Source organism: Sus scrofa, chromosome 15, assembly GCF_054392235.1.
Source record: "Sus scrofa isolate SSC_HxYL_T2T_F1_AM1 chromosome 15, Sscrofa_HxYL_maternal_Yorkshire_Landrace_v2.0, whole genome shotgun sequence".
NCBI classification, from domain to species: domain Eukaryota; kingdom Metazoa; phylum Chordata; class Mammalia; order Artiodactyla; family Suidae; genus Sus; species Sus scrofa.
This window is the reverse complement of record NC_139397.1, coordinates 94,707,708-94,733,963: the sequence shown is the minus strand read 5'-3', so window position 1 is coordinate 94,733,963 and position 26,256 is coordinate 94,707,708. Positions and strand designations below refer to the sequence as shown.

The 26,256-nt window shown below is 37.1% G+C and overlaps 2 protein-coding genes across 19 annotated transcripts in view; one reads left to right on the top strand and one right to left on the bottom strand.

The window, feature by feature from the left end:
• Nucleotides 1-22,625, bottom strand: part of SCRN3 (secernin 3) — a 39,423-nt gene extending 16,798 nt beyond the window's left edge. The window contains exons 1-8 of one of the 17 annotated variants that reach the window (XR_014829580.1): nucleotides 22,542-22,625; nucleotides 20,571-20,807; nucleotides 19,811-19,979; nucleotides 17,132-17,313; nucleotides 16,164-16,363; nucleotides 12,461-12,673; nucleotides 7,984-8,463; nucleotides 6,778-7,036 (exon numbers count right to left, since the gene is read on the bottom strand). Coding sequence is in view for 14 of the 17 variants with exons in the window: in XM_084999551.1 (XP_084855677.1) it covers nucleotides 7,014-7,036; nucleotides 12,461-12,673; nucleotides 16,164-16,363; nucleotides 17,132-17,313; nucleotides 19,811-19,979; nucleotides 21,857-21,861 (792 nt within the window). In the remaining 3 variants the exon portion in view is untranslated. Of the gene's footprint in view, nucleotides 1-6,777; nucleotides 7,037-7,983; nucleotides 8,464-12,460; nucleotides 12,674-16,163; nucleotides 16,364-17,131; nucleotides 17,314-19,810; nucleotides 19,980-20,181; nucleotides 20,290-20,570; nucleotides 20,808-21,689; nucleotides 21,820-21,856; nucleotides 22,491-22,541 lie in introns of those variants that run through there. The other 16 variants (XM_084999546.1, XR_014829579.1, XR_014829578.1 and 13 more) reach the window with 16 other exon arrangements.
• Nucleotides 22,626-22,651: 26 nt separating this feature from the next.
• Nucleotides 22,652-26,256, top strand: part of CIR1 (corepressor interacting with RBPJ, CIR1) — a 37,402-nt gene continuing 33,797 nt past the window's right edge. Inside the window, exons 1-2 of one of the 2 annotated variants that reach the window (XM_084998101.1) lie at nucleotides 22,652-22,805; nucleotides 24,924-25,018. Coding sequence is in view for 1 of the 2 variants with exons in the window: in NM_001243831.1 (NP_001230760.1) it covers nucleotides 22,734-22,805; nucleotides 24,924-25,018 (167 nt within the window). In the remaining variant the exon portion in view is untranslated. 2 annotated transcript variants of the gene reach the window in all.

Here is a 26,256-nt window from a genome sequence, read left to right as displayed (position 1 = left end):
TGGCATATGGAAATTCCCAGGCTAGGGGTTGAATCAGAGCTACAGATGCTGGCCTACACCACAGCCACAGCAATGCCAGATCTGAGTTGCATCTGCCACCTATGCTGCAGCGGCAATGCCAGATCCTTAACCCACTAACAAGGCCAGGGATCGAACCTGCATCCTCATGGACACTAGTCAGTTCTTAACCCACTGAGCCACAATAGAAACTCCAAAACCAAACCCAATTTTAATGTTTGTACCCCATAAAGCTAATTTATGGATAACAAATGGGTCAGTTTCTAATGTCTACTTTCTCTTGATTTTCAGTCATTTGGTCCTATTTCTTGGCAAGTTTGATCATTTTTTATTGACTGTTGGACACTATAGACAAATAACTTGTAGAGGTTCTGCATGATATTTTCCTCCACAAAGGTTTTCATTTTCTTCTGGCAAACAGAGAGAATGTAGGTAGATTACCTACTGATTTAACCGATATTGGTCTATTCTTTGTTCTTACTCCTAAGCTATAGCCTTTCTGGGGGTTCAACCGATAGCCTGGGGTATTTCCCAGGTCCCTTTTTCTTGGTTGGTCTTCAAGTCCAATTTCTGTTCCTAAGCCTTTATGAGACTGTTACAATCTCTACTTTGCTTTTTAAGTTCTTAGCAACTACTCATCCTACAGTGTCTCATCCTATATATGTGCTGCTTAGAAATCAGTAATTGCTTTAAGGAGAAATTGTGACATAGAAGGTCAGGCTCTTCTCCAAGTGCAGCTAGTCTTTTCTCATTCTCCTGGATCTAGGCCCCTCATGTCCTGTTTTGGGTATTCACCATGCCTTCAAACAGTGAGTTTTATTCTTCCAGCTTTATAGTGATTCTGGAGGGAGAGGTTAGCCTAACACTAGCTACTCCTTGTTAACCAGAAGCAAGTCCAGCTCTGTGCTTATAACCACTCTACTTTTATGCCTCACATTTATAAAACCTACCAGTCTGTTTCTACCCTCAAATAGTATCAATTTCTTAATAACATTATATGAATGTGGTAGACCCATACTGTAACAAGTACAGTGTAAAAAATAACATAAAACATAATTCCTGCCACCTAATTTTTTCAGATATTTTATAGGGAAATGTTTAATTACTGCATTAAAATTAGTTCTAAAGAAACAAATAACTTTCATTTAAGCACAGGTATTTGTTTCCTCTCTCCCCAAATCCTACAATGACAGCAAAGGAATAAAAAAATGAAACTACTCACAAAGACAAAGAAAGCATGAAAAGCAAGAATGTCCCCTCATTCCCATGATATATGAGAATAATTAGAAGAAAAAAGCTTACATCAAGATGCACACGAATTGTGATTTTGTAATATTTTGAATTAAAATAAAGTGATTTCCATATAAAACAATCTAATGTTCCACTACTGTTTTATGTTAATAGCATGTTTTCAGTTTCTTCCTAATATAACTATGACTTCAAATTCAAGAAAAAGAATGTGTAGATGACTTGTTACAGGAGCAATACCTTTCAGTTAATTTTGGAAAAATGAAGGAAGGAAAAAAAAAAAAGGTATACCTAAAAACAACCCTTAATACTGGAACTAAACAATAAGGCAAAAGCCATCCACACCTACCTATCAGACACATAGTTTCTGCACCTAGTGGGATTTTAGAATGATTCAAATATAAATTCCTATAAATGGCAAGTTTTAATGAAAACAGTGTCAGAACCATAACACTGCAATAACACAGGTATTATGAAAATGTTTTCTATATTCAAAACCTACAATTCTCAAAATGAAAAAAGGATTTACATGATCACTTGAGTAGGACAGCTATAAGTAATCCACTAGCAAGCATTGAATAAGTACTGAGACTGCAGTGGCAGGGTTCACTAAAATGAATGCAAAACACAGGGTACAATTTCATTGCAATTTAAACTAGTTATTTAAAATACATGAGTGAATATATATACAATTTGGATACACATGCAGCACAGTTAATAGCTATCAGGTACGACTAGTTGGAAAGAAGAGAGGTAGGCTCTTCCATCCAGAAAAATCATAGAAAAAATTAGCTGCAATGTACTAGCAGACAATTTTCTATAAAAGTACTGGAAAGACATTTATTCTTTTGGCAAAGCACAGAAAGCTGGATGGACTGTACTTCATGCTCCAGAAAAAAAATAAGTTTCATGTCAGATGCATCTATTACTATAATATGTATGTATTTCAAATCTATAATTCAGTTATTTTATAGTTAAATATAACAGAATTAATTATTATAATGCAGTGGCTGATTACATATAATTATTTCTACGTATTTTTTCCTCCCTTTTCTCCAATCACCCTAAACTTTATTATTTTTGACATTTTCTTCTCCATCTTCATTATCTGTTGTTATTCCTCATTTTTTTTAAGAGTACCTGCTAATTTTATTTCTGAGCTTTTGGGTTTATTGTTAGAATAAAAAAACCAACAATGATCTTGGTTAAACTATTTGCAAATTACAATTTAATTCAACTAACAATTTTTGTTAATTTAATTTTAAAAACTTTATAACACACACGTACTAGTACAAAACAGTGAACTAAATGCTGAGAAAAATATAAAAACAAATAAAAGTCCATTTTTTTCAACTTCATATGGGAGACAACTGAAAAGCACAAACAGTTTCCATCTGTAAAATGAAGATAATACATGCCTCTCATGGTTGCTTAAAATAATGCAATTACTTAGGAAAATGTCTAAACTTTTTTTTTTTCTATTTAGGGCCACACCCACAGCACATGGAGGTTCCCAGGCTAGGGGTCTAATCAGAGCTACAGCTGCTGGCCTACGCCACAGCCACAGCAACACTAGATCCAAGCCGCCGTCTGCGACCTACACCACAGCTCATGGCAACACCAGATCCTTAACCTACTGAGCGAGGCCAGGGATCAAACCTGCAACCTCATGGTTCCTAGTCGGATTCATTTCCACTGTGCCACAACGGGAACTCCACACAATGTCTAAACGTCTAAATACTTTTTAAATAAATGGGAGTAGATGTTGCTATAGCCACTACTTTATCTCTTCTTTTACAATAATAATAAGCCTAAAATCAAAGTCCTTAGAATAATATACTTAAAAAAATAATATACTTTAGCACTTTCTTTTTTTTTTTTTTTTGGCCATGCCCATAGCATACGGATGTTCCCAGGCCAGGGATCAAATCTACCCCACAGCAGCAATCCAAGCTACTGCAGTGGGAACACCAGATCTTAAACCTACTGGGCCACAAGGGAACTCCTTTCTATATGTTTACTCCATAAATATTTTCTACATATCTATCACATGATAAAAAGAGACAGTTTAAATAACCAATTTATTAAATAACAGACTAACATAAGAAATTTTATAAGAAACTTTTCAAATAAGACATTCTTCTGGAAATTAAAAATAAAATATCAAATGCTTTGAAAACAATGATGTTAAGGCATTCTGAAAACATTCTGTCACCAACTTTTTTCTGCCATAATTATATTAGTTTGTTAAATGAATACCTGAAAGGCAAGTATTAATCAATGACTGATCTATCTTTGAATAGTTACTTTCTGATTGATTTATAGGCCATTTTATCATTCAAGTGAAGGAGGATATTATCAGTCACATATTTTTGTTAGTGGAATGACCATTTTAGTGTTTTTTTTGTTTGTTTGTTTGTTTGTTTGTTTTGCTATTTCTTGGGCCGCTCCCGCGGCATATGGAGGTTCCCAGGCTAGGGGTCGAATCGGAGCTGTAGCCACTGGACTACACCACAGCCACAGCAACTCGGGACCCGAGCCGCGTCTGCAACCTACACCACAGCTCACGGCAACGCCGGATCCTTAACCCACTGAGCAAGGGCAGGGACCAAACCCGCAACCTCATGGTTCCTAGTCAGATTCGTTAACCACTGCGCCACCACGGGAACTCTGGAATGACCATTTTAGATGTTATCTGCCACCCAATAATCTTCTAAAAGTTATTTTTCTGGAATTATCTGGAGCCAAGTGGACAAAGGTACAAGTTATTTTTTAACTTAGTAGTAGTTGAATATAAAATTGGGGAAAGATATGTTAAAAAAAAAGGCAATTGGAATTCCCATTGTGGCTCAGTGGAAACAAATCTGACTAGTATCCATTAGGACTCAGGCTCAATCCCTGGCCTTGCTCAGTGGGTTAAAGATCTGGCATTGGCGTGAGCTGTGGTGTAGGTCGCAGACACAGCTCGGATCCTGTGTTGCAGTGGCTGTGGCGTAGGCTGACGGCTCTGATTCTACCCCTAGCCTGGGAACCTCCATATGCCACAGATATGGCCCTAAAAAGACAAATAATAATAATAATAATAAACAGGCAATTTATTTATTTTTTTGTCTTTTTTTATCTTTTGAGGGCTGCACCCGTGGCATATGGATGTTCCCAGGCTAGGGGTCTAATTGGAGCTGCTGCTGCAAGCCTACGCCACAACCACAGCAATGCCAAATCTGAGCCACGTTTGTGACCTACACCACAGCTCACGCAACACTGGATCCTTAACCCGCTGAGCGAGGCCAGGGATCGAACCAGCAAACTCATGGTTCCTAGTTGGATTCGTTTCCACTGAGCCATGACAGGAACTCCAAAAACATGCAGTGTATTTAAAAGTTATAAATTTTCAATAAATATAAGAACATATCTAATCTCACTAATGAGAGAATCATATTTTAAAATAATAACATACCATTTTTGCTCACAAAATTTATCAAAGTGAACAAAAATAATATCCTATATTAGTAAATATATTAGAAAATGGGCCACATATTGCTGGTAGAAATTTAAATTGATGCAATTTTTCTGATGGTCATTTTGACAAAGTGTTTCAAAAGCCTTAAAATGTGCACATGCTTAGACCCCCACATGCTACTTCTAGGAAATAATTCTAGGAAAAGAATCATGAATGCAAAAATAAATAAGCTACAAGCATGTTGTATACTTTTCATTAATGAAAAACTAAAAACAACCTAAACAACAGGAAATATGTTACTGAAAGTATGATTCATACAATCGATCTTTACTATATAATGATAAAATATAATATATGGAAATTAATAAGATACCAAAATAATAGAATACTATGCACTTGACAAAAATATGAGACGGTTCTGTAGACATAAAAATTGGATGATCTGCATTATATGTTGCTAACTAAAAAAGTTATGTGCAGAAAGATGTACATGGCATGCTACAATTTCTGTAAAAAAAGAGAATGAAGAATATATATACATATTTTTTTATTAGGCATACATCATCTCTGAAAAAATATATAAAGAATTGCCTATAAGAAAAAGAACTGAACATCTAGGGACAGGGTAGAAGGGAGCTACTTTATTGCATACTCTTGTGTACCTCTGAACTTTGAATCGTGAATATATTTATTTTCATATGTAAAATAATATCATGGAATATTAAATGACATGGGAAGGAGTTCTGTTTTCATTTAGTCTATCAGACCAACCTTCCCTCAGGTAACTATAAACTTGGGACAAAATACACTGAAGGCTCTTTACAATGAACAAAAGCAGGAAAATTCTGGAAGGGAGGTGACACTTAGAAGACAGGATGAAGGATAGGGTAAATTCCCCATTTTTGATACAGTTTTAGTCTGAGGAAAGGCCATGGTCAATGCTGTGGAACAAGGTGCAAGTAGTTAGAGAAAACTTTGGTCTGCCCTGATGCACCGCAGGTACTAGAAAATGAAGAATCCCAGAAAGGAGAGAATTATAGAGAGGAACCCCTCAAATTCCCTGTAAGAAAACACGACCCAAATCTCCATCCGATTTATGAATTAGCATGTGTTGGGCAGAATGATAGCGGCTCAGCTAAAAGAAAAGAAAGGAACTGAAATCTGAGCTGCCAACGACAGACTGCAGATTTAATGTAACCAATTAAATTGCTGAATCAAGGGTTATTTCTTCTTAGGTGAGTTTTCGTGATTTGTGGCTTTTAAGGAACTCGTTCATTTCCTCTAAGTTATTGAACACACTTAGAGCTGTTTATAGTGCTCTGCTATTATCCTCCAAATGTGTGTGGGGTCTATAATGATATCTTTTTTCTTGATATGTACCTTGTGTCTTTATTTTTTTCTAGACACTCTAGCTGTCTAGAGTATATCAAGTTATTCATTTTTCCAAAGAACCAGCTTTCACTTTGATACATTTTCTCCATTGTTTTGTTTTCAATTTTGTTGATTTCTGCATTTTATTTATTTTTTATTTACTTTTGCTTCGGATTTTCTTTCTTTTGGGGGGGGGGGCACACCTGTGGTATTTGGAAGTTCCAGTCTAGGGGTCGAATAGGAGCTGCAGCTGCCAAAGCAATACCAGATCTGAGCCTCGCCTGCGACCTACACTACAGCTCACTGCAATGCTCGATCCTTAACCCACTGAGCAAGACCAGGTATCGAACGTGCATTCTTGTGGCTACTAATCAGGTTCTTAACGTGCTGAGCCATGACAGGAACCCCTATGTTTTTTTTCTTTTTTTGTCTTTTTTTAAGGGCTGCACTTGAGGCATATGAAGGTTCCCAGACTAGGGATCGAATTGGAGCTACAGCTACGGGCCTACCCCACAGCCATAGGAACATGGGATCTGAGCCACATCTGTGACCTACACCACAGCTCACAGTGACGCCAGATCCTTAACCCACTGAGTGAGGCCAGGGATCGAACCTGTGTCCTCATGGATGCTAGTCAGGTTTGTTTCCACTGAGCCACAACGGGAACTTCAGAACTCCTATTTTGTTCTTTCTTTAAAAATTTATTAAGGTGAAAGTTTACATTGTTGAGTCCTTTCTTATTGTCTAATACAAGCAGGTGATGCTACAAAATTCCCTGTAAGCACAACTTTTGCTGCATCTCATAAATTTTGGTACACTGATTTTCATTTTACTCCACTTAAAATATCTTCTCATTTCCTTGAGACTTCTTTTTTGACCCATAGATTTAAAGTATGTTGTACAATTTCCAAGTACTTCAGGATTTTTCCAGATGTCCTCCTGTAATTGATTCCAAATTTAATTTCATTATTGTCAGAGACCATACTTTGTTATAGCTTTTTAAATATTTGTTTTATATCCCACTATATAATCAACCTGAGTGTAAATTCCATGAGCACTTGAAAAGAATGTACATTTCCACTGTTGTTGGGTGGAAGAGTCTATAAATATCAATTACATACAGTGGCTGATAGTACTGTCCAATTCTTTTATGTCCTTTCTGATTTTTTTGTCCCCTGGTTCTTCTGACGACTGAAAGAGAAGTACTGAAGTCCCCAACTACAATTGTGGAACTGTCTACTTCTCCCTTCAGTTCTATTAGTTCTTACTTCATTTATTATGAAATTTGTTGTTAGGTACACATATTATTTACCCCAGAGACATAATAATCCCCAAATGACCCTTTTTTTGATTATGTAGTATCTTTTTCCCTGGTACTGCACCTTGCTCTAAAGTCTACTTCATCTAATACTTATATAACCAACTCAACTGTCTTTTGATCATTATTTACATGCTATATCTTCTCCCATTCTTTTATTCCTCATTTATTTAAAGTGAGTCATTCATTGACAGCATATAGCTGAGTCTTTAGTTGTTTAAGTATAGTTAATTGCTCCAATTTCTGCTGTACAGCAAAAATACACACACACACACATATTACCCTTCTTATATTATCTTCCATCACGATCTATCCCAAGAAACTGGACATAGTTCCCAATGCTATGCAGTAGGTCCTCATTCCTTATCCATCCTAAATGTAATAGTTTGCATCTACTAACCCCAAACTCCCAGTTCCTCCCACTCCCTCATCATCCCCCTTGGCAACCACAAGTCTGTTCTCTATATCTGTGAGTCTATTTGTTTTGCAGGTAGGTTCCTTTGTGCCATATTTCAGCTCCCACATATAAGTGACATTATATGATATTTGTCTTCTCTTTCAGACTTACTTCACTTAGTATGAGAATCTCTAGTTTCATCCATGTTGCTGCAAATGGTATTATTTTGTTCTTTTTATGGCTGAGTAGTATTCCATTATATATATATACACCACATCTTCTTAATCCATTCATCTGTCAATGGACATTTAGGTTGTTTCTATGTCTTGGCTATTGTGAATACTGCTGCTATGAACACACTGGTGCATGTATCTTTTTCAATTGCAGTTCTGTCTGGATATATGCCCAGGAATGGGATTGCTACATAATATGGTAGTTCTATATTTAATTTTCTGAGGAATCTCCATACTGTTCTCCATAGAGGTTGTACCAATTTACATTCCCACCAACAGTGCAGGAGGGTTCCCTTTTCTCCACACCCTCTCCAGCAGTCTCCAGTGAGTCACTCATTGACAGCAGATAGCTGAGTCTTTGGTTATGAGACTTTGGGTCCATTTTCTATCCATACTCAATACATATCCAGGATTCATACTTTTTGAAAGCAGGCAGGGAGATATGGAAGGAAAAAAACATGAAACTCACTGCTAGATGAATTCATACTTTTAGTTGTAGTCTTTCTCCTACTGCCTACTCCCTTTTACATTTAAGAGTTCCATTCAGTATTTCCAGGTTTTTGGTTACATTCAGAAAGACAGATAGAGCGTACTTACACCATCTAATCTGGAACCAGAACCAGACTATATTAAATGTTAATAAGCTGTAGATTTTAATTAAAAGGCAGAACTTATCAAAATGGTTTTTAAAAAGATGAAACTATATGCTTTTTACAAACAATGTGCTTTAAATATAAAGATATAAATAGTTTAAAAGCAAATGGATAGGTGACTATGTCATGTAAATAGTAACCAGAAGAAGGCCAGACTAAACTTGACTTCAAGACAAAGAATATTAAGTGAGAAATATTTCATGAAGGTAAAAGGGCCAATTAACCAGAAATACAAAATAATTATAAATGTGTACATAGCTAATAACAAAGCTTTAAAATATATTAAGCAAAAAGTGACAGAATTAAAGGCTGGAATTCCCATTGTGGCACAATGGAAACAAATCCGACTAGTAACCATGAGGTAGTGGGTTCAATCCCTGGCCTCGCTCAGTGGGTTAAGGATCTGGCATTGCTGTAAGCTGTGGTGAAGGCTGCAGATGCAGTTCGGATCCCATGTTGCTGTGGCTGTGGCAAGGGGCGGCAGCTGTAGCTCCGATTCAACCCCTAGCCTGGGAACCTCCATATGCCATAGGTAAGGCCCTAAAAAGCAATAAATAAATAAATAAATAAAGGCTAAACAGATAATTCCATAAATATAATTGGAGGTTTTCACACTTCTCTCTCAAATGATATATACAGCAAGAAAAAATTAGTAAAGACATAGATGATCACAATAACTATTTTGACCTGATATTTACAAAACACTATACCCAACACCTACAAGATGTATGTATTTTGTACACCAAAACAGACCACATGCTAGGCCATAATATTAGTCTCAGTAAATTTTAAAGGACTGAAATCATACAGAGTATGTTCTCTGGGTTCAATGGAATTAAATTAGAAATTAATTATAATATGATATCTAGAAAACCTTCATATATTTGGGAAATAATAACACACTTCTAAATAATCCATGAATCAGAAAAGAAATCACAAAGGAAATTTTAAAACATTTCCAACGAATGCTAACAAAAGATAGGAAATGATATTCCCAATATATCATCAACTAAAAAGTGGATTAAAATAGAGTATATTCAGTACTGACCTATTTTTATTTAAAAAAAAACTGTGTATGTATACAGGGAAATATGACTACAAAGAATATATGCTAGCAATAATACATTTTATTTTTACAATTAAAAAATTTAAATGTTGAGTCCTAAGTACTCATTCTGAGTAATATTTTCCCTCTTGGCTCATCTGCATTTTTCAAATGCTTGACTTTGAAGAAGTGTTACATATTTGTTACAATGTTCCATTTTCAGACCATAGTACAGAGAGCAGGAACCCAGACATAGCCCAAAGATCACTCTAAGTTGAGGAAACAGAGATTGAAGCTCAGGGAGGCCAGGTTGGTAAAATTTTCAGAGCAGAGTACCAGAGAGGAAGGAGCTACTCAAAGAAAAAGTTCTAGAAACGTGTATAATGATTCCCTTGAGACTTTGGCTGAATACCAATTTGCATACACACCTAAGATGAAACGCCACAAGACCAAACAAAGAACAAATTTTATGGAAAGAGCAACCACTAGAAACTATGAGTTTAAAAGCAAGTTCATTAAGCTAACATAGGGTTGGGAATCTTTTGAGTTCCCACTAGCTGGGGTAGGGAGACTTCATTTAGTACACAAGGCATTCAGTGGAGATCCCAGGAGGATCACATCCCTTTTTTTTTTTTTTTTTTTTTTTGTCTTTTTGCCATTTTCTTGGGCCACTCCTGCAGCATATGGAGGTTCCCAGGCTGGGGCCAAATCAGAGCTATAGCCACCGGCCTACTCCAGAGCCACAGCAACGCAAGATCCAAGCCTCGTCTGCAACCTACACCACAGTTCATGGCAACGCCAGATCCTTAACCCGCTGAGCAATGCCAGGGATCGAACCTGCAACCTCATGGTTCCTAGTTGGATTTGTTAACCACTGAGCCACAACGGGAACTCCCAAGGATCACATCTCTTAACAGTGGAACTAAACTAGCCTTGGTACTCTAGAACTACCATAGAAAAGCAAATAGGCTTAGAAGAGGTGAAAGTGTTATATAAGTAACTTAATTAACTGATGAAACAAAGTCCAACACTCTTTAAAGGAATAAAACAAAATCCAGAACGCAATGATTAAAATCTGTGACATCCACCATCCAATCAAAGATTACCAGACACATGAATAAGCAGGAAAATGTGACCCTAAACCAGAATAAAATCAAATAAACAGAAGCAGACCCAGAAATTACAGAAATAATGGAGTTATAAGACAAGAATACTAAAACAGCTATTATAAAACATATTTATGCTGAATATGCTCAAAGATTTAAAGAAAAATATAAAGATAATGAATAGAGAAATGAGAAATATACAAAAAGAACCAAATGGAACACACAGAGATGAAAAATAAAATATATGAAATGAAAATATTACCAGATGAAAATATCACCAGATTATAGCATATTAGATAATGCAGAAGAAAAGATCAGTGAACTTGAGGACATAATAACAGAAACTGTCCACAGTAAATATAGAAACCATATCCTTTCATCTGAATGTTCATGTAACTTCAGTATTTTTATTGACAGTTATATGTAGATCCATTATACCAGATTTCTCATCTGAATGGGAAATTTGATTAAAATCCAAATATTTATCATATCAAATATTCACGAAGTGAGTGCAGAGACACAGGTAAGCTGGAATTTTGTGTGGTTTACTGGTTTTCCAAAACAGTTTGTTTCTCAGCACAGCACTAGTAGCTCCACCTGAGCCTACACAATATGTATATCTCAGAGTTCAACCTCTCACAAGAGACTGTACTGACTCATACCCTGGGACATCAGACAGCTCAATTCCAGGCTGGGACTAGGCAGAGAGTAGAGCAGTAATCTTAGTAAGTAGTCCCACTCTTGCTCCCCACTAGATATTTCACCTTGGCACCTACATTCTCATGGGTGTTAAAACTAGCTCCTAAGGTTTATATCTGGTCCACAATCCCCCCTTTGACACACAGAAGGATGGTATGGGGAAGAGACACCTCAAATCTTGCTAACACTATAGGTTCTCTCATCATTTGGTACCTAGTGATGAAAGAATCTATAGTGTTTTGTTCCTCTTCTAGCGTTTAAACCTAGCTATGAATATCCTTAATGCTTAAATATTTTATTCAACATTTCTAGAGTTTAGGAGTAGAAAGGGGAAATTCTTATATCTGCTCAGTTTGCCTTCTCGACCAGTTTTGGACATAACTTTTATAGTTAGAAGATAACTAATAAGATGGAGTTCTTCTGGTGGTGCAGTAGGTTAAGGATCTGGCATTGTCACTGCTGTGGCAGGGGTTTGATCCCTGGCCCAGGAACTTCTACATGCCATGGGTGTAGCCAAAAAGAAAAAATAAAATAAAATAAAATAAAAAAACAGAAAATAACCAGTAAGGGTACTATCCAAAGATAAATGAAAGAAGCAACAATCAAAGAAAACTATCTCCATGTTCAAATGAACTCTGAGAAGAAAAGTAATTACAATTTGGCCTTAAGAATATTAACAAGAACTGAAAAAGGGTCTGAAGATTGCAAAATTGAACTTGTCCCACAAAAAGAATTATTACCTTCTTAAAATTCTATAGCACTTTACCCATTTTAAAGAACAGTTTACAATATCACATTTTCAGTTTTAATAAAGCTGTATCTTTACTTAGAATAATTCCTCATAAAACATATTTTTATCATACCTATATCTACACAAAAAAAAATTTTCATTCTGATATTATTTAAAATTACCTTTATGTTTATTCAGAAGCTTGTAGCCTTCACAATATCTGCCTGATGAAGTCATCATCTTGGCTGTGTCGAGATAAGAGTATGTTGCAGCAAAATCAAACTCTTTTTTACCATCCCACCAGCCTTTCTGCTTAGCATAGTTTCTCATGTCTGGGTGCTCCCGATCAATCTTGGTTGTTATAGAAAGCTGATTAGAAATATTACGAACTCCCTCTATTTTCAAAGAGGAGGAAAAGGGAGAAGAAAAGTCATATTTAATGAAATGTATCTATCTCTGTACGTCATGATCCTTAATCACTATTTCAATGTAAATACAGACTTCTAAATGTTGTACCATGTGCATACTCAAAAATATAAATGAATTATTTTTTAAAAATAAACTTTTTATTTTGAAGTAATTGTAGATTCACATGCAGTTGTAAGAAATAATAGGGAGATCCTATGTAATTTCACAGTCTTCCCAAATGATAACATCTTGTACAATATCACAAACAAAATATTGGTATTCATACAGTCAGGATACTGAATATCACAAAGATCATTCATGTTGCCCTTTGATAGCCACACCCACTTATCTCCCATGCCTACCCTTTCATTAACCCCAGCAACCACCTGTTATCTATTTACATAATTGTCATTTCAAGAATATCATATAAATGGAATCATACAATATACATCCTTTTGGATTTTCTTACTTCATTTAATTCTCTAAAGATTATTCCAAGTTACTTTATATATCAACAGTTCATTCTTTTTTATGGCTGAATAGTATTCCATGGTATGGATATACCACAGTTTGTTTAAATATTTACAAGATAAAGGACAACTGGGTTGTTTCTAGTTTTTGGCTATCATGGAAAAAAGCTGCCATAAATGCTCAGGTACAGGTTTTTGCATGAATTTAAGTCTTTTTCTTTTGGGGATTTTTTGTTTGCTTTTTACAGCCTCAACTGCAGCATATGGAAGTTCCCAGGCCAAGGATCAAACTGGAACTGCAGATGAGGCCTATGCCACAGCCATGGCAACACTGGATCAGAGCTGCATCTACAACCTATGCTACAGCTTGTAGCAACACTGGATCCTTAACTCACTGAGCAATGCCAGTGTTTGAACCTGAACCCTCACAGAGACAAGTTGAGTTCTTAACCTGTTGAGCTACTATGGGAATGCCTGAATTTAAGTTTTACTTCTCTGGGATAAATGTGCAAAATTGCGATTGCTGGGTTATATAGTAGCTGCAGGTTAATTTTTTTTAACTGGCAAATTGTTTGCGAGATCAACTGTACATTCTTACTAGCAATGTATCAGTGATCTATTCTCCATATTCTTGTCAGCATTTGGTAGTGGTCATTAAAATTTTTTAGCCATTCTGATAGAGGTATAGTGATATCTCACTGTGATTTTAATTTCGTTTCCCTAATGGCTAATGATGTTGAAGATCATTTCATGTGCTTTTTTGGCACCTCTATATGCCTTTAGGTGAAATGCATCTTCATGTCTTTTGTCCATTTTTCTAGTTAGATTGTCTTTTTACTGTTGAGTTTTAACAGTTCTTTATATATTCTAGATATTAGTCTTTTATATGAATTACTTTTTTAAAAACAGTCATAAGTAGATTTAGGATGGAAATATAAGGCTTCTAAAAATATGGTACTAATTTATAACAAAATTTTCAACTAAAATAAAACAGCAGAAACAATAAAAGCCTGTTCTAAACAGATCATAATAAATGAATTAAATTATGATAAATGAAAATTGATAACATTTAAAAACAGGTTTAGAATGACCGTCTTCCAAGTAGAAGTAGAATGACCGTCTTCCAAGTAGTACTCTAATGAAGTCATACTTAGGATGTTTTTACTACAAAAACTAGACTTAAGTCATGATAGAATCAAAGAGAGAGAAGAGGAATTTTCCATCTAATAGATCATTCCCTAAACTATTTAGTTCTTGGGCTAATTTAGAATTAGGAAGAGAAACCAGTTGGCAAAATTAATCTACAACTGGATAATCAAACTTAATGAAGGTGTTCGTTTTGGATGGTTCCATGGGGCTATCTTTTTCAATAGCATACATTTATTCATTTTTCTCTTATATATAGCACACTTGATAAAATAAAAAAGTGCTTAATGGTACTAATCAGGCTAATTATCACAATAAGAAAAATATTCTCAGGAGTTCCCACTGTGGCTCTGTGGGTTAAGAACCCCACAAGAATCCATGAGGATGTGGGTTCAATCCCTGGCCTTGTGCAGTGGGTTAAGTATCTGGCACTGCTGCAAGCTCCAGCATAGGCCGACAGCTGCAGCTATGATTCGACCCCTAGACTTGGTACCTGCATAGATAAAAAGGAAAAGAAAAAGAAAAACAGCCTGAATTCAATTTTATGTATTAATAAACATACATGCAAAATATAAAATGTCCATCAAAACAACTGTCAGTCACCTGTTTTGCAAAATCATATTTAAATCATCCAATGCTCAAGGCTACCTTCATGAAGACTTTCTAAACTTCCCCAAACCATAATGACTTTTCCTTTCTTTAAATGTTTATAGCATAAATGTGTATGTATCATTCATGCATCATTTACTATTTTCACACATGTATCTTACTATATATCTCCCCTGTAAAACTATGAGATCCAGGAGTTAAGAATACAAGAAATACATGATCATGCTTGACCACAACACTGTACTCTAATGAAAGAATATTGAACTGAGAGCTGGGATAGAAAGATTTAAATTCTAAGTCTCTCATTCACTGCCCCCTTTGGTTTCCCCCTTGGTTGTACCCACGGCACATGGAAGTTCCCATGTGCCAGGGAATCTGACCTGTAGCTGAAACCTACACCACAGCTGTGGCAACACCAGATCCTTAAGCCACTGCATCACAGTGGGAACTCCTCTCATTCGCTGCCACTTCACATCTCTGGATCTCATTTGAAAAATGAGGGGAATATATGATGACAAAGAAATAAAGAAAGAAAAAAGCATTCTAAAACAATCGTGCTATTCTCAATGACATCAATTTTCTATACTTTACTATTGTATCAATATACTCTTTCTAACCATTAACCCATAGTCACCAATCCCCAACAACACTCCCATTTTCCCACCTCCACACCCACAGATGATAAAATTTTGGAATTCAGTCCAAAGTTAAAACAAGAAGAAACTGTAAAGAAATGGTTTCACTTTATTAAAAAGTGAAAAATACTATAAAACAGCCAAGAGCTTCTGCACAGAAAATGTAAACAGGCTATATGAAATTAATACCATATATATGAAAAAGACATAATGACACTTCTTTTTCAATAAAGCTCTTTATAGTGCTTTTTCACTGTATTTTTTTTTTTTTTTTTTTTTTTTTTTTTTTAGGGCTGTACCTGCGGCATACGGAAGTTCCCAGGCTAGGGGTTGAATCAGAGCTGCAGCTGCTGGCCTACACCACAACCACAGCAACACCAGATTCAAGTCGTGTCTGCGGTCTACACCACAGCTCAAGGCAATGCAGATTCTTAACCCACTGAGCAAGGCCAGGGATCGAACCTGAGTCCATGGATACTAGTCAGGTTCGTTACTGCTGAGCCACAAGGGGAACTCCCTGGATTATAAATCTTAAAAAACAAAGAAATGCATTGTCTGCAATTAAGAAGTATTTTATTAATTGTAAAACAAATTAAATCATGAAAAGTTGTTCATACCTTGTACTTTTTCTGCTGCCCAGTACTTCCCTGCAGTCTCCAGAATCCAGGCTTCATTCCTATCAGCTATCAGGAAACTGTTGTGATAGCTAAATACCATCCTACCCTCTGAACAATTTCCACCCTGGCCATATTTTTCTAATAAATCAACAATGACATTGAGGGCTTTTTCAGCTGTATCAGCTCTTTCAAGGCCAAGTCTAAAATAAAAATATTAAAGTTCTCAAATTAAAACAAATTTTCATTATATTTCTTAAGTAATTTCATGCACCTGAGATTTTGTGTTTATATTCAAAGTAAAAATTCTTTCAAATTAACAGATACACTGGAATCTAACTTACAAACTATTCCTCTGAAGTCATATAATTGTGGAATCATAAAAACAAACTTGGTAATTTTTTGGCAAGTTGCTTTATCTCTGAACCTCAGGTATCTCATTTTGAAATTAGGATAATAATAATACCCCATAAAGTGACTGTGAAAATTAGTTACAGTCTGATAAACTATGTTAGGTATTTCCAAAGAATCATAATTTTCAACTCCTTCCCTTCTTCCAATTAATATTAATGATATTTGAGAGTCTTGAAATTGCATGTCTGTATTCTGAAGCATTTTTTTTAGGGCAGCACTTGGGGCATATGGAAGTTCCCAGGCTAGGGGTCAAATTGGAGCTGCAGCTGCTGGCCTACACCAAGCCACATCAACAAGGGATCCAAGCTTTGTCTGGGACCTACACCACAGCTCACAGTGCTGAGTGAGGCCAGGGATTAAACCTGCATCCTCATGGATACTAGTCAGGTTCATAACCCACTGAGCCACAGCAGGAACTCCCCTGAAGCATTTTTAACACAAACTATAAAATACCAAAGTCCAAATTAAAAAAATAGGAAGATAAAACATATAAGAGTTGCACCAAAATTCAAAATTTAGAAAAGCTCTATAGTGTAAAAATATAACAAAAAAATAACCTGACAAGGTCCATGCCCAGTAGTGCCTCTTCATCACAAACTTCTTCTCTTCCCCATACAGCTTCATTCCCAATGCAAACTCCATGCTCATTGGCTCCCATTTCTGCTCCCCATAACCAAGCTGGACGACTAAGAACAACAGCATATGTTTCAGGAACTTGATCAATTTCTATGTAAGTACACTGTAATGAAAGTCACAACAACAATAAAACCAAAAAAGAAAGTTATCAAAGTCCAGAATCTTTTTTTTTTTTTTTTTTTTTTTTTTGTCTTTTTGCCATTTCTTGGGCTACTCCTGCAGCATATGGAGGTTCCCAGGCTAGGGGTCTAATCGGAGCTGTAGCCACCAGCCTACACCAGAGCCACAGCAACGCAGGATCCAAGCTGCATCTGCAACCTACAGCACAGCTCACGGCAACGACGGATCCTTAACCCACCAAGCAAGGCCAGGGACTGAACCCGCAACCTCATGGTTCCTAGTCGGATTTGTTAACCACTGTGCCACAACGGGAACTCCCAAAGTCCAGAATCTTGAAATCAATCAGAAGACATGACCGTTATGAAAGAGATAAACAATTATAACTAAATTGAAATTTTCAATAGCATAATAAGGTCATTATCCTTAAAACAAATTCAGAATTTCCCCAAGGGCATTTATTCATTCAGATATTTGCTATTATAAAGCACTCTGCTAAGAGATATGTTGGTTACAAATATGAATCAGATACAGATCTTGCTTTCAAGAAACTAAGACTTGTACATTACTTAAGATACAATGAAATATAAAGTATAAGGGCCATGAATAAAAGTGAAGATGAGGTGCTAACTGAAGCTCAGGATATGGATAGTTTCTAGTAGTGAAATCTTAATACATTTCGTAGAGGAAGATGTGAGTTGAAGTGTAAGGAAGCAGATCTCAAACTCAATGTCCAGTGTTTCTTGGTTAGTGACTTAAGTTTCATACGGCAGCCCTTTAATAAAAGTGATTGCTATAGAAGCCCGCGCCACATGTGGAAATCACGCATTGGGTGTGTCCAGAGCAGTGAAAAGAATGAGAACTATGGGTTTACAGGATAGGTAAGACCTAAATACGAAGAAACAAAGTAAAAATGGATCCAAAATGGATAATCACAGCAAAAGAAAAAAAAAGTGGCTTAGTACAGTTGGCCCTCCATATCTACAGATTCCACATCCACAGATTCAACCAAACACAGATTGAAAATAGCTGGGAAAAAACATTCTAGAAAGTTCCAAAAAGCAAAATTTGTATTTACACTTGTGGCAACTAGTTACATACCATTCACATTATACTCTAAGTAATCTAGAGACAATTTAAAGTATATGGGAGGATGTGCATAAGCTACATGCATTTACATGACATTTAAAATTTTTTTTAAATTTTTGGCCACATCTGCAGCATATGGAAGCACCAGGCTAGAGATCAAATCCATGCTACAGCTGCAACCTACTCCACAGCTGTTGCAACGCCAGATCCTTAACCCACTGGTCCACAGCAGGAACTCCTATATGCTATTTTATATAAGGGACCCAAGCAGCAAAAGATCTTGGTATCCAAGGGGGTCCTGGAACCAATCCCCACAGATATGGATGAACAGCTGTATACATAAAACATCTAATATTTAATATATTTTGGTCTTAGAATATCAACAAAGGGAGTTCCTATTGTGGCTCAGCAGTTAAGAATCCAACTAATAGCCATGAGGATGTGGGTTTGATCCCTGACCTCACTCAGTGGGTTAAAGGATCCAGCGTTGCTGTGAGCTGCGGTGTAGGTTGCATTTGCATCTCAGATCCCATGTTGCTGTGGCTGTGGTATAGGTCCACAGCTGCAGCTCCGATTGGCCCCCTAGCCTGGGAACTTCCATATGCCACAGATGCAGCTGTAAAAAGGCAAAGGAAAAAAAAAAAGAATATCAATAAAATGAAGTCTAAAATATGTAACCTAGCAGTAAAAGCATAATGTGAAATTTTTACTTTAAGTTCCATGTAAATGGATTTTTAATAAAAATTTTAAAAATCCTTTAATTAACATGTACATTATCAAATTACTTCATAAAGTACACAGTGTTTTCACTTTTATCACTGGACCAAAAAAACTTTTTTGATGATAAAACTGTTATTTAAAGAGTCTGGAAAGATTTTTCCCATTCTATACCAAACAGAATTTTTTTGCCCATCAAATGCCAGCTGAAACCCCAACTCCCAGTGAAGCCTTCCTTGATTTCTAGTCTGAATTAATTGCTTCTTCTCCACTGCTGTCACAACTTGCTGCTCTCACTTAAATTTAGCATTTAAACCATCCTTCTTTATAATGGGGTTAGTTACCTGTACAGTCTATTTCTCTATAAGACTCCTATAAGACAGAACGAGTCTTCACAGCAGGCTTGAAATCCTTTTGCCCTATTCAGCATGCTTGTATATGGTAAGAATTCACATATTTGATTAAAAAATTAGCAGTAATTATTGTTATTTCAGCCTCTTCCAAATCATTGGGGGAAAAAAAGACCAGAAGTCTCTTCTGATTCAAAATTTTTCAAATTTAAATTCTTGAATTGTTAACTTCTATAGCCTCTTCCAAATAGCTAGCTAATGATTTTTTTAAATGTTTGTGATATTTTTAAGGAAAAATATTGCTAACAAAACACATATTTTACCTACCTTAAGATGTTCTTTCAGGTTGTCATGAACTGCTGCAGGAAAATAAACTACTTCTTGTACTTCATCACAAGGTCTATCAGAATTTTTTCCAAAAATAATCCTATTATCAACTGTTGTTGGAGGTAATGCCACAAAAGTGTCACAGGAACGAGGTTCCATTTTTTTTAAACTAAAAAATATGGAAGATTCAAAATAAAAAGGGGAAAACATTTTTACAATATATATAAAACAGAGTAATTTTACTTGGTGACCAGGGTCTATCACTGCCATATCTAACAAAGAATGCTCATTAAAGTTTTAAATTTCATATGCTATACTACAAAAATTAGTAAGAAAAATGAATTTTTTTTTTTTTTAATTTAGGGACACACCTTGCAGCAAATGGAAGTTCCCAGGCTAAGGGTTGAATCCGACCTGCAGCTGCTCGTCTACACCACAGCCACACCAACACAGGATCTGAGTCACGTCTTCAACCTATACTGCAATTCACAGCAATGCAGGATCCTTTAACCTACTGAGCAAGGCCAGGGATCAAACCCGCATCCTCATGGATGCTAGTTGGGCTCCTAACTCACTGAGCTATAATGAGAACTCCCAAGAAAATGACTTGGGAATGAACCCAATACAATAATTAATAAGAAAATAAGAATGCCAAGTACTTTCTTCTAGTCTATAGGTCACATTTACCCTCTAAGCTCTTTCTCTCCTGAAGTCTTCCCTGAATCTCACTATTTCCATAATTGGGAACCCTTGTACCTACCTCTGCTGTTATAAAGACCATATCTGTGCATTTATATGAGTCTTCTTACTGGAGTAAGATCCTTGAGGAGTTCCCCTCATGGCTCAGTGGTTAACAAACCCAACTAGTATCCATGGGGAGATGGGTTTGATCCCTGGCCTTGCTCAGTGGGTTAAGGATCCAGCACTGCCATGAGCTATGGTGTAAGTCACAGATCCCGAGTTGCTCTGGCTGTGGTGCAACTACCTAGCCTGGGAACTTCAAAAGACAAAAGATCTTTGAGTGCTGAGAATATGTCTTACTAATCTTTTGTATTCTCATCCATGGAACTATGAAAAAGTCCCAGTATTATATACCTAGTATTTCCTCAAAGGAAGGAAGATAGGGTCTCTTTTGAACTGGAGAATACACACAGATTACAATACCGATAAGGCTGAAATTTTGAAACAGACTCACTGAATCAGACAGACAGAAAAACAAGTCAATAAAATTCCAAATCGTTATTTCCAGGAAGATGTTCACATTCATAACTTATAAACCCTGATTGCATAATTTAATATCAGGATAGTGTCATCATTTGGAAAATCTTCAATCTTCAAATTTAGTAGAAATTGTTTGCTTCTAGAATGGCACATTGTTTGAGTTTCCTTCATTCCTTTGTTTTTACAATATCCAAACCTTAAAATGACTTTACACTAACAGACACTAGCAATTTAAAAACAAAAATTACGTGAAATAAATGTTTCATTCAGAAGAAAACAAAATGACTCAAATAAGAAACAATTTCACCCTGAAATTCATAAGAGTGATGGAAAAAGAGAGGTCACCACTGCTTCTGTTCTTTTCTGTAAATTTCAACCTTTATGTCCTAGATCTGCACCTTTTTGTGTTCCAATGTTAGTTCCACCATACCTAACTTTGGCAGGCTATTTAATTTCTATCTAAGCCTCCTGTCTCATAGGTAAATAGCTCAGGGGGCTGTTATGAGAATTTAATAAGACAATATCTAAAACATTTTGCACAACGCATAGAACATATTAGATGCGTAAATGAAAGCTGTTACTATTATTTGTCGGAAGAGTAAATATCTCACAAAAAGCTTTTTTTTTTTTTTTTTTGCTTATTCTTGACATTACCTACCCCCATCCCAGGAGAGGCCTTAGTTGGCGGATCCCCTACAGCAGTAGCAGCTAGGTCCACTCAAAACCCTAGTCTCAAGGGCCACCAAGCTGCACTAGGTGATCTGAGCTAAGAGGGGTCGTGAGGAAACCTAAGGAAACATGCAACCTAGTTAGGAAAACACCTACCCCATTTAAGAGGGAATGCCCTGAGAGCCTTTACTAACTCCTAGGGCGTATTCATCACTTTTTCCCCCATTTTTTTTTTTCTCCTTTTTTAGCCACCCCGCAGCATATAGAATTTCCCGGCGAAGATCAAATCCGAGCCACAGCTGCAACGCTGCAGCACTGGATCCTTAACCCACTGTGCCGGTTGAGGCGCTCCAAAGATGCTGCCGATCCCATTGCGCCACAGCGGGAATCCCATCAGTTAACAACTTTCTGCCTCAGGCGCCGCACAACTAGTAACCAAATAGAGTTCTCGCCTTGTGGAGTTGGTATTCTATTTTATATGCTTTTTAGTTCACCAAGCGCCTTCAGAAACATCACATCGCTTGATCCTCACAAACGTACTACGGTTAGAGCAATAATTACTACTTTAGTAACACAGATGAGAAAAATTGGTGCAGAAAAGTTTTGCGTAACTCGAGTCAGTTCACAAAGATCTCTGACTTCAAGCGCCTCCAGCAGAAGAGCCGCCACCCAGCGCCCACTCCGCCGCCCAGCCCGAGGCGCTCAAATTGCAAGCCGCGCAGCTGCGGCCAGGCCCCTCCCCGGAGCCTCTCCAAGAAGCCCCTCAGTCTGTCCTGCAGTTCCCAACTTCCTACTTCCTAGTGTTGACTATGCTAGCCCCTCCCCCGTGGACGCCCCTCACCAGTCTCGGAGCTACCCAACGTGAAAGGAAGGAGAGGCGACGAGAGGCAGGCCGACGAGCCAGCTGCCGGAAGCTGCCCCCTTTGACCCCGGAAGTTCACGCTGCTACGGGAAGCGCAGTTCCGGCTAGGCGCAGAGTTTGTTTACATTGCTCAAAGATCTAGCTGCTGCCTTTCCCAGCTCAGGCTCCAAAATGGGGAAATCCTTCGCCAATTTCATGTGCAAGAAGGACTTTCATCCTGCCTCCAAATCCAACATCAAAAAAGTGAGTACGGGGAACAGGCCTTTGGCGCCTTCGTTCCCAGGAGCTTCTGGAGGTGAGAGTGGAAGTATCTGTGGGATCCCTCTTCTCCTTGTCTAAAGTCTTGGCATTTCTCATCCCTTCTCCGCTGAGAAACTCACTGACAAAGCTGCCCTCAACATTTATTCTTCATCAGCCAAGAGACTAGTGGCTCTGTCAGGTCTTTCGCTTCTGTCAGTTAGAATGTAAATCCTTAAGATACGAAGACTGATGTTAGGATTCCCCATCAATTCCCTCAGCAGACTCTGATTTTTTTTTCTTTTCGGATCCCAGAGATCACGGTTTCTGAGCTTTGCTATCCTGTACTTTATTTAAGATAGATTTTTATCCTCTTTATCTCATCCAATAATGCAGTGTCTGTCTGATGACCTCATTGAACTTTGGTTTTTTAAATAACCACTTGCAGGTCTACTAAGTCCAGTACAAAAAAGTGCTGAATATTATGGCAGGGGAAAGCAGAATTGTGAAGTAGAAAGAGTGAACATTGAAACTAGCCCTAGATTCTGTTATTCCAGTACAGTTGCTTTTAGCCCCAAGACCTTGCGCAAAATATTTAACATCCTGATTCTTCATCTCCTAATCTATAAATTAAGAATGATCAATACCAAGTTCCCTTGTGGCTCAGCAGGTTAAGGATTCAGCGTTGTCACTGCTGTGACACAGATTCAGTCCCTGGCTCAGGAACTTCTGCCTGCCTCTGGTGTAGTCAAAATGGAAAAAAAGAAGAAGAATCAGTATCAGTTGCCATGACTTTAGAAATTATGATGAGGACTAAATAAGATGGTGTAGGCAAAGGCTTTGAAACAAGTACCACTCTGCCCATCACCTAGAGGGAGTACTCAGTAAAATGTTAATTGCTGCTGCACACGTCCTTATTCTTAGCCTGCTCATAAAATATAGGTGGTAGCTAGAGTTTCATCCTTGGCCCATGTCTTGCTTACTCCATATGCTTTCCCAAGCAATCACAGCCAATTTCATGAATAAACCTTTTCTTTATTCCTGCCTTTCAAGGCTGCAGTGCAACATCTTTCCCCCTAGCTGGAGGCACCTGAAGACAACTATATACTAGACAGTTTTATCTTGATATTCTACTGGCATCTCAAACTCAACATACTTGAAATGGAACTTTTATCCTAAATATGCTGTTCTTGTTATACTTCCATTTCTCATATCAGTATGAAACAGAGTTAGTAACACAAGCCAGAAATTCAAGATTCATCATTTCCTATCACCCTTTATCTAGTCAGCTAATTGTCACTGCAGCAGTTGGGTTCATTGCTGTGGTGTCCCTGGCCCAGGAACTTCCACGTGCCATGGGCATGGCAAAACGATACACCAAAAAACCAAAAACTTAGCATGTTTATAGAGAAAGTTTTGACTTGATATTTATGTTGAATGGTTATCAGACACTTTGTCCTTTACTTTAAAGGAGGTAGAAAGGCATTGATACCTTTTAAACCTGCAAATAACATGATTAAATATCCTTGCATGGGCTGTGGGCTTTCTACCTTCACCATTTTTATGACTCAGAATTTTACATAGGGACGCATTCAACCTGTGGTGGGTGGTGGTGCCCTTGAGCAGCTAGCTGCAGGACATCAGATACATCTGTCTTATCTCTTTGTTTTCCCACTTGTCGCCTCCCTTTTTTCTACATCTGCCTTTCCTCTCCTTTCCTTTCTTTCTCCTCCTTGTCTTCCATTTCTCTTCTCTTGGGATGTCAGTGATAGCCACTGGCACCTGTGGGCATTGTTTAACCTTACTGAACTAGACATATTCCATGTAGAGAGATGGCCAGTCCCTTCTCTGAAACAACACAGGACTGAGTGCAGGAAGCTATTGTATTCCAAGTGCTCAGAGCGGTTCTCAAGTTTGACATTCTTGCCTGAAAGTTTAGTTATTTTTAATGATCATATTTAAATATTTCTATCAAGTCACAAATCAGATTTTTCAGCTGTTATTTTGTGATGATGATATTATGACCAAAGTAGATTATTTTATAAACTATATACAATAGCATTTTATATTTTATTATAAAAGAGAACAAACTTCCTATTTAAGTTTTTTACTTTACTAATTTAGGTATGGATGGCAGAACAGAAAATATCATATGATAAGAAGAAACAAGAAGAATTAATGCAGCAGTATCTTAAAGAGCAAGAATCATATGATAACAGGTAAGAAATTCCACCCTGCTGGTGTTTTTAGAATAATCAGTTCCATGAGACTATCCCTTACTGAGTCACACCACAGCCACAGCAACATGGGATCCTAGCCACATCTGAGACCAATACCAGATCCCGCATTGCTGTGACTAAGGTGTAGGCTGGCAGTTGTAGCTCTGATTCAACCTAGCCTGGGAACCTCCATATGCCATGGGTGTGGCCCTAAAAAGCCAAAAAAGAATAGAAGAAAGAAAGAGAAAGAATCTGTATAGATTTTTAGTTAAGTTAAAACAAAATTGCTAATATCATAACCTTATCTTTCATTTTGTATACGTGTTGAATTTTACACGAAATGGAAATGGATCTTCCAGTTGATTTTCTGTTATTTTTGTTTCAATATAAATGGAATGCTTTTTTTTGGGGGGGTAGATATATAAGTAGATAGATACACATACATATATATATATAGAACATAAAATTTACCATTTTTAAACATGCTTGATTCAGTGGCATTAATTACATTCACTGTGTTGTGTACCATCACCACTATTTCCAAAATTGTTTTCATTATCCCAAAAAGGAACTCTATACCCATTAAACAGTAACTCTCTATTCCCCTTCCCTCCAGCTCCTGTGAAAATACTCTTCTTTCTGTCTCTATGAATTTGCCCATTCTAGGTACATCATGTAAGTGGAATCATACACCACTTGTCCTTTTGTGTCTGGCTTATTTCATTTAGCATAACAAGTTCAAGAGTCATCCATGTTGTAGCATGTATCAGAACTTATCTTTTTTATGGCCAAATAATATTCCATTGTGTGTATATAGCACAGCTGGATCTATCCATTCATCCATCTTTTTGAATTCAACCTCATGGCTCTTTTGAATATGCTGCTGTAAACACTGGCATACAAAAGTCTGTTCAGCTCCCTGCTTTCAGTTCCTTTCGGATATACCTAGCAGTAGAATTGCTGGATCATATAGTTATTCTATGTTTGGCTATTGAAAATCCACCAAACTGTTTTCCATAGTGGCTGCACCATTTTACATTCCCATCAGTAATGCATAAGGGTTCCAGTTTTTCCACATACTCACCAACGTTTATTATCCCCCCCTTTTTTTTCCAGATAGTAGCCATCCTAATGAGCAGGAAATGGTATCTCATGGGGTTTTTTGTTTTTTGGGGTTTTTTTTGGTATCTCATGGTTTTGATTTACATTTCCCTAAAACCTAGTGATGTTGAGCTTTT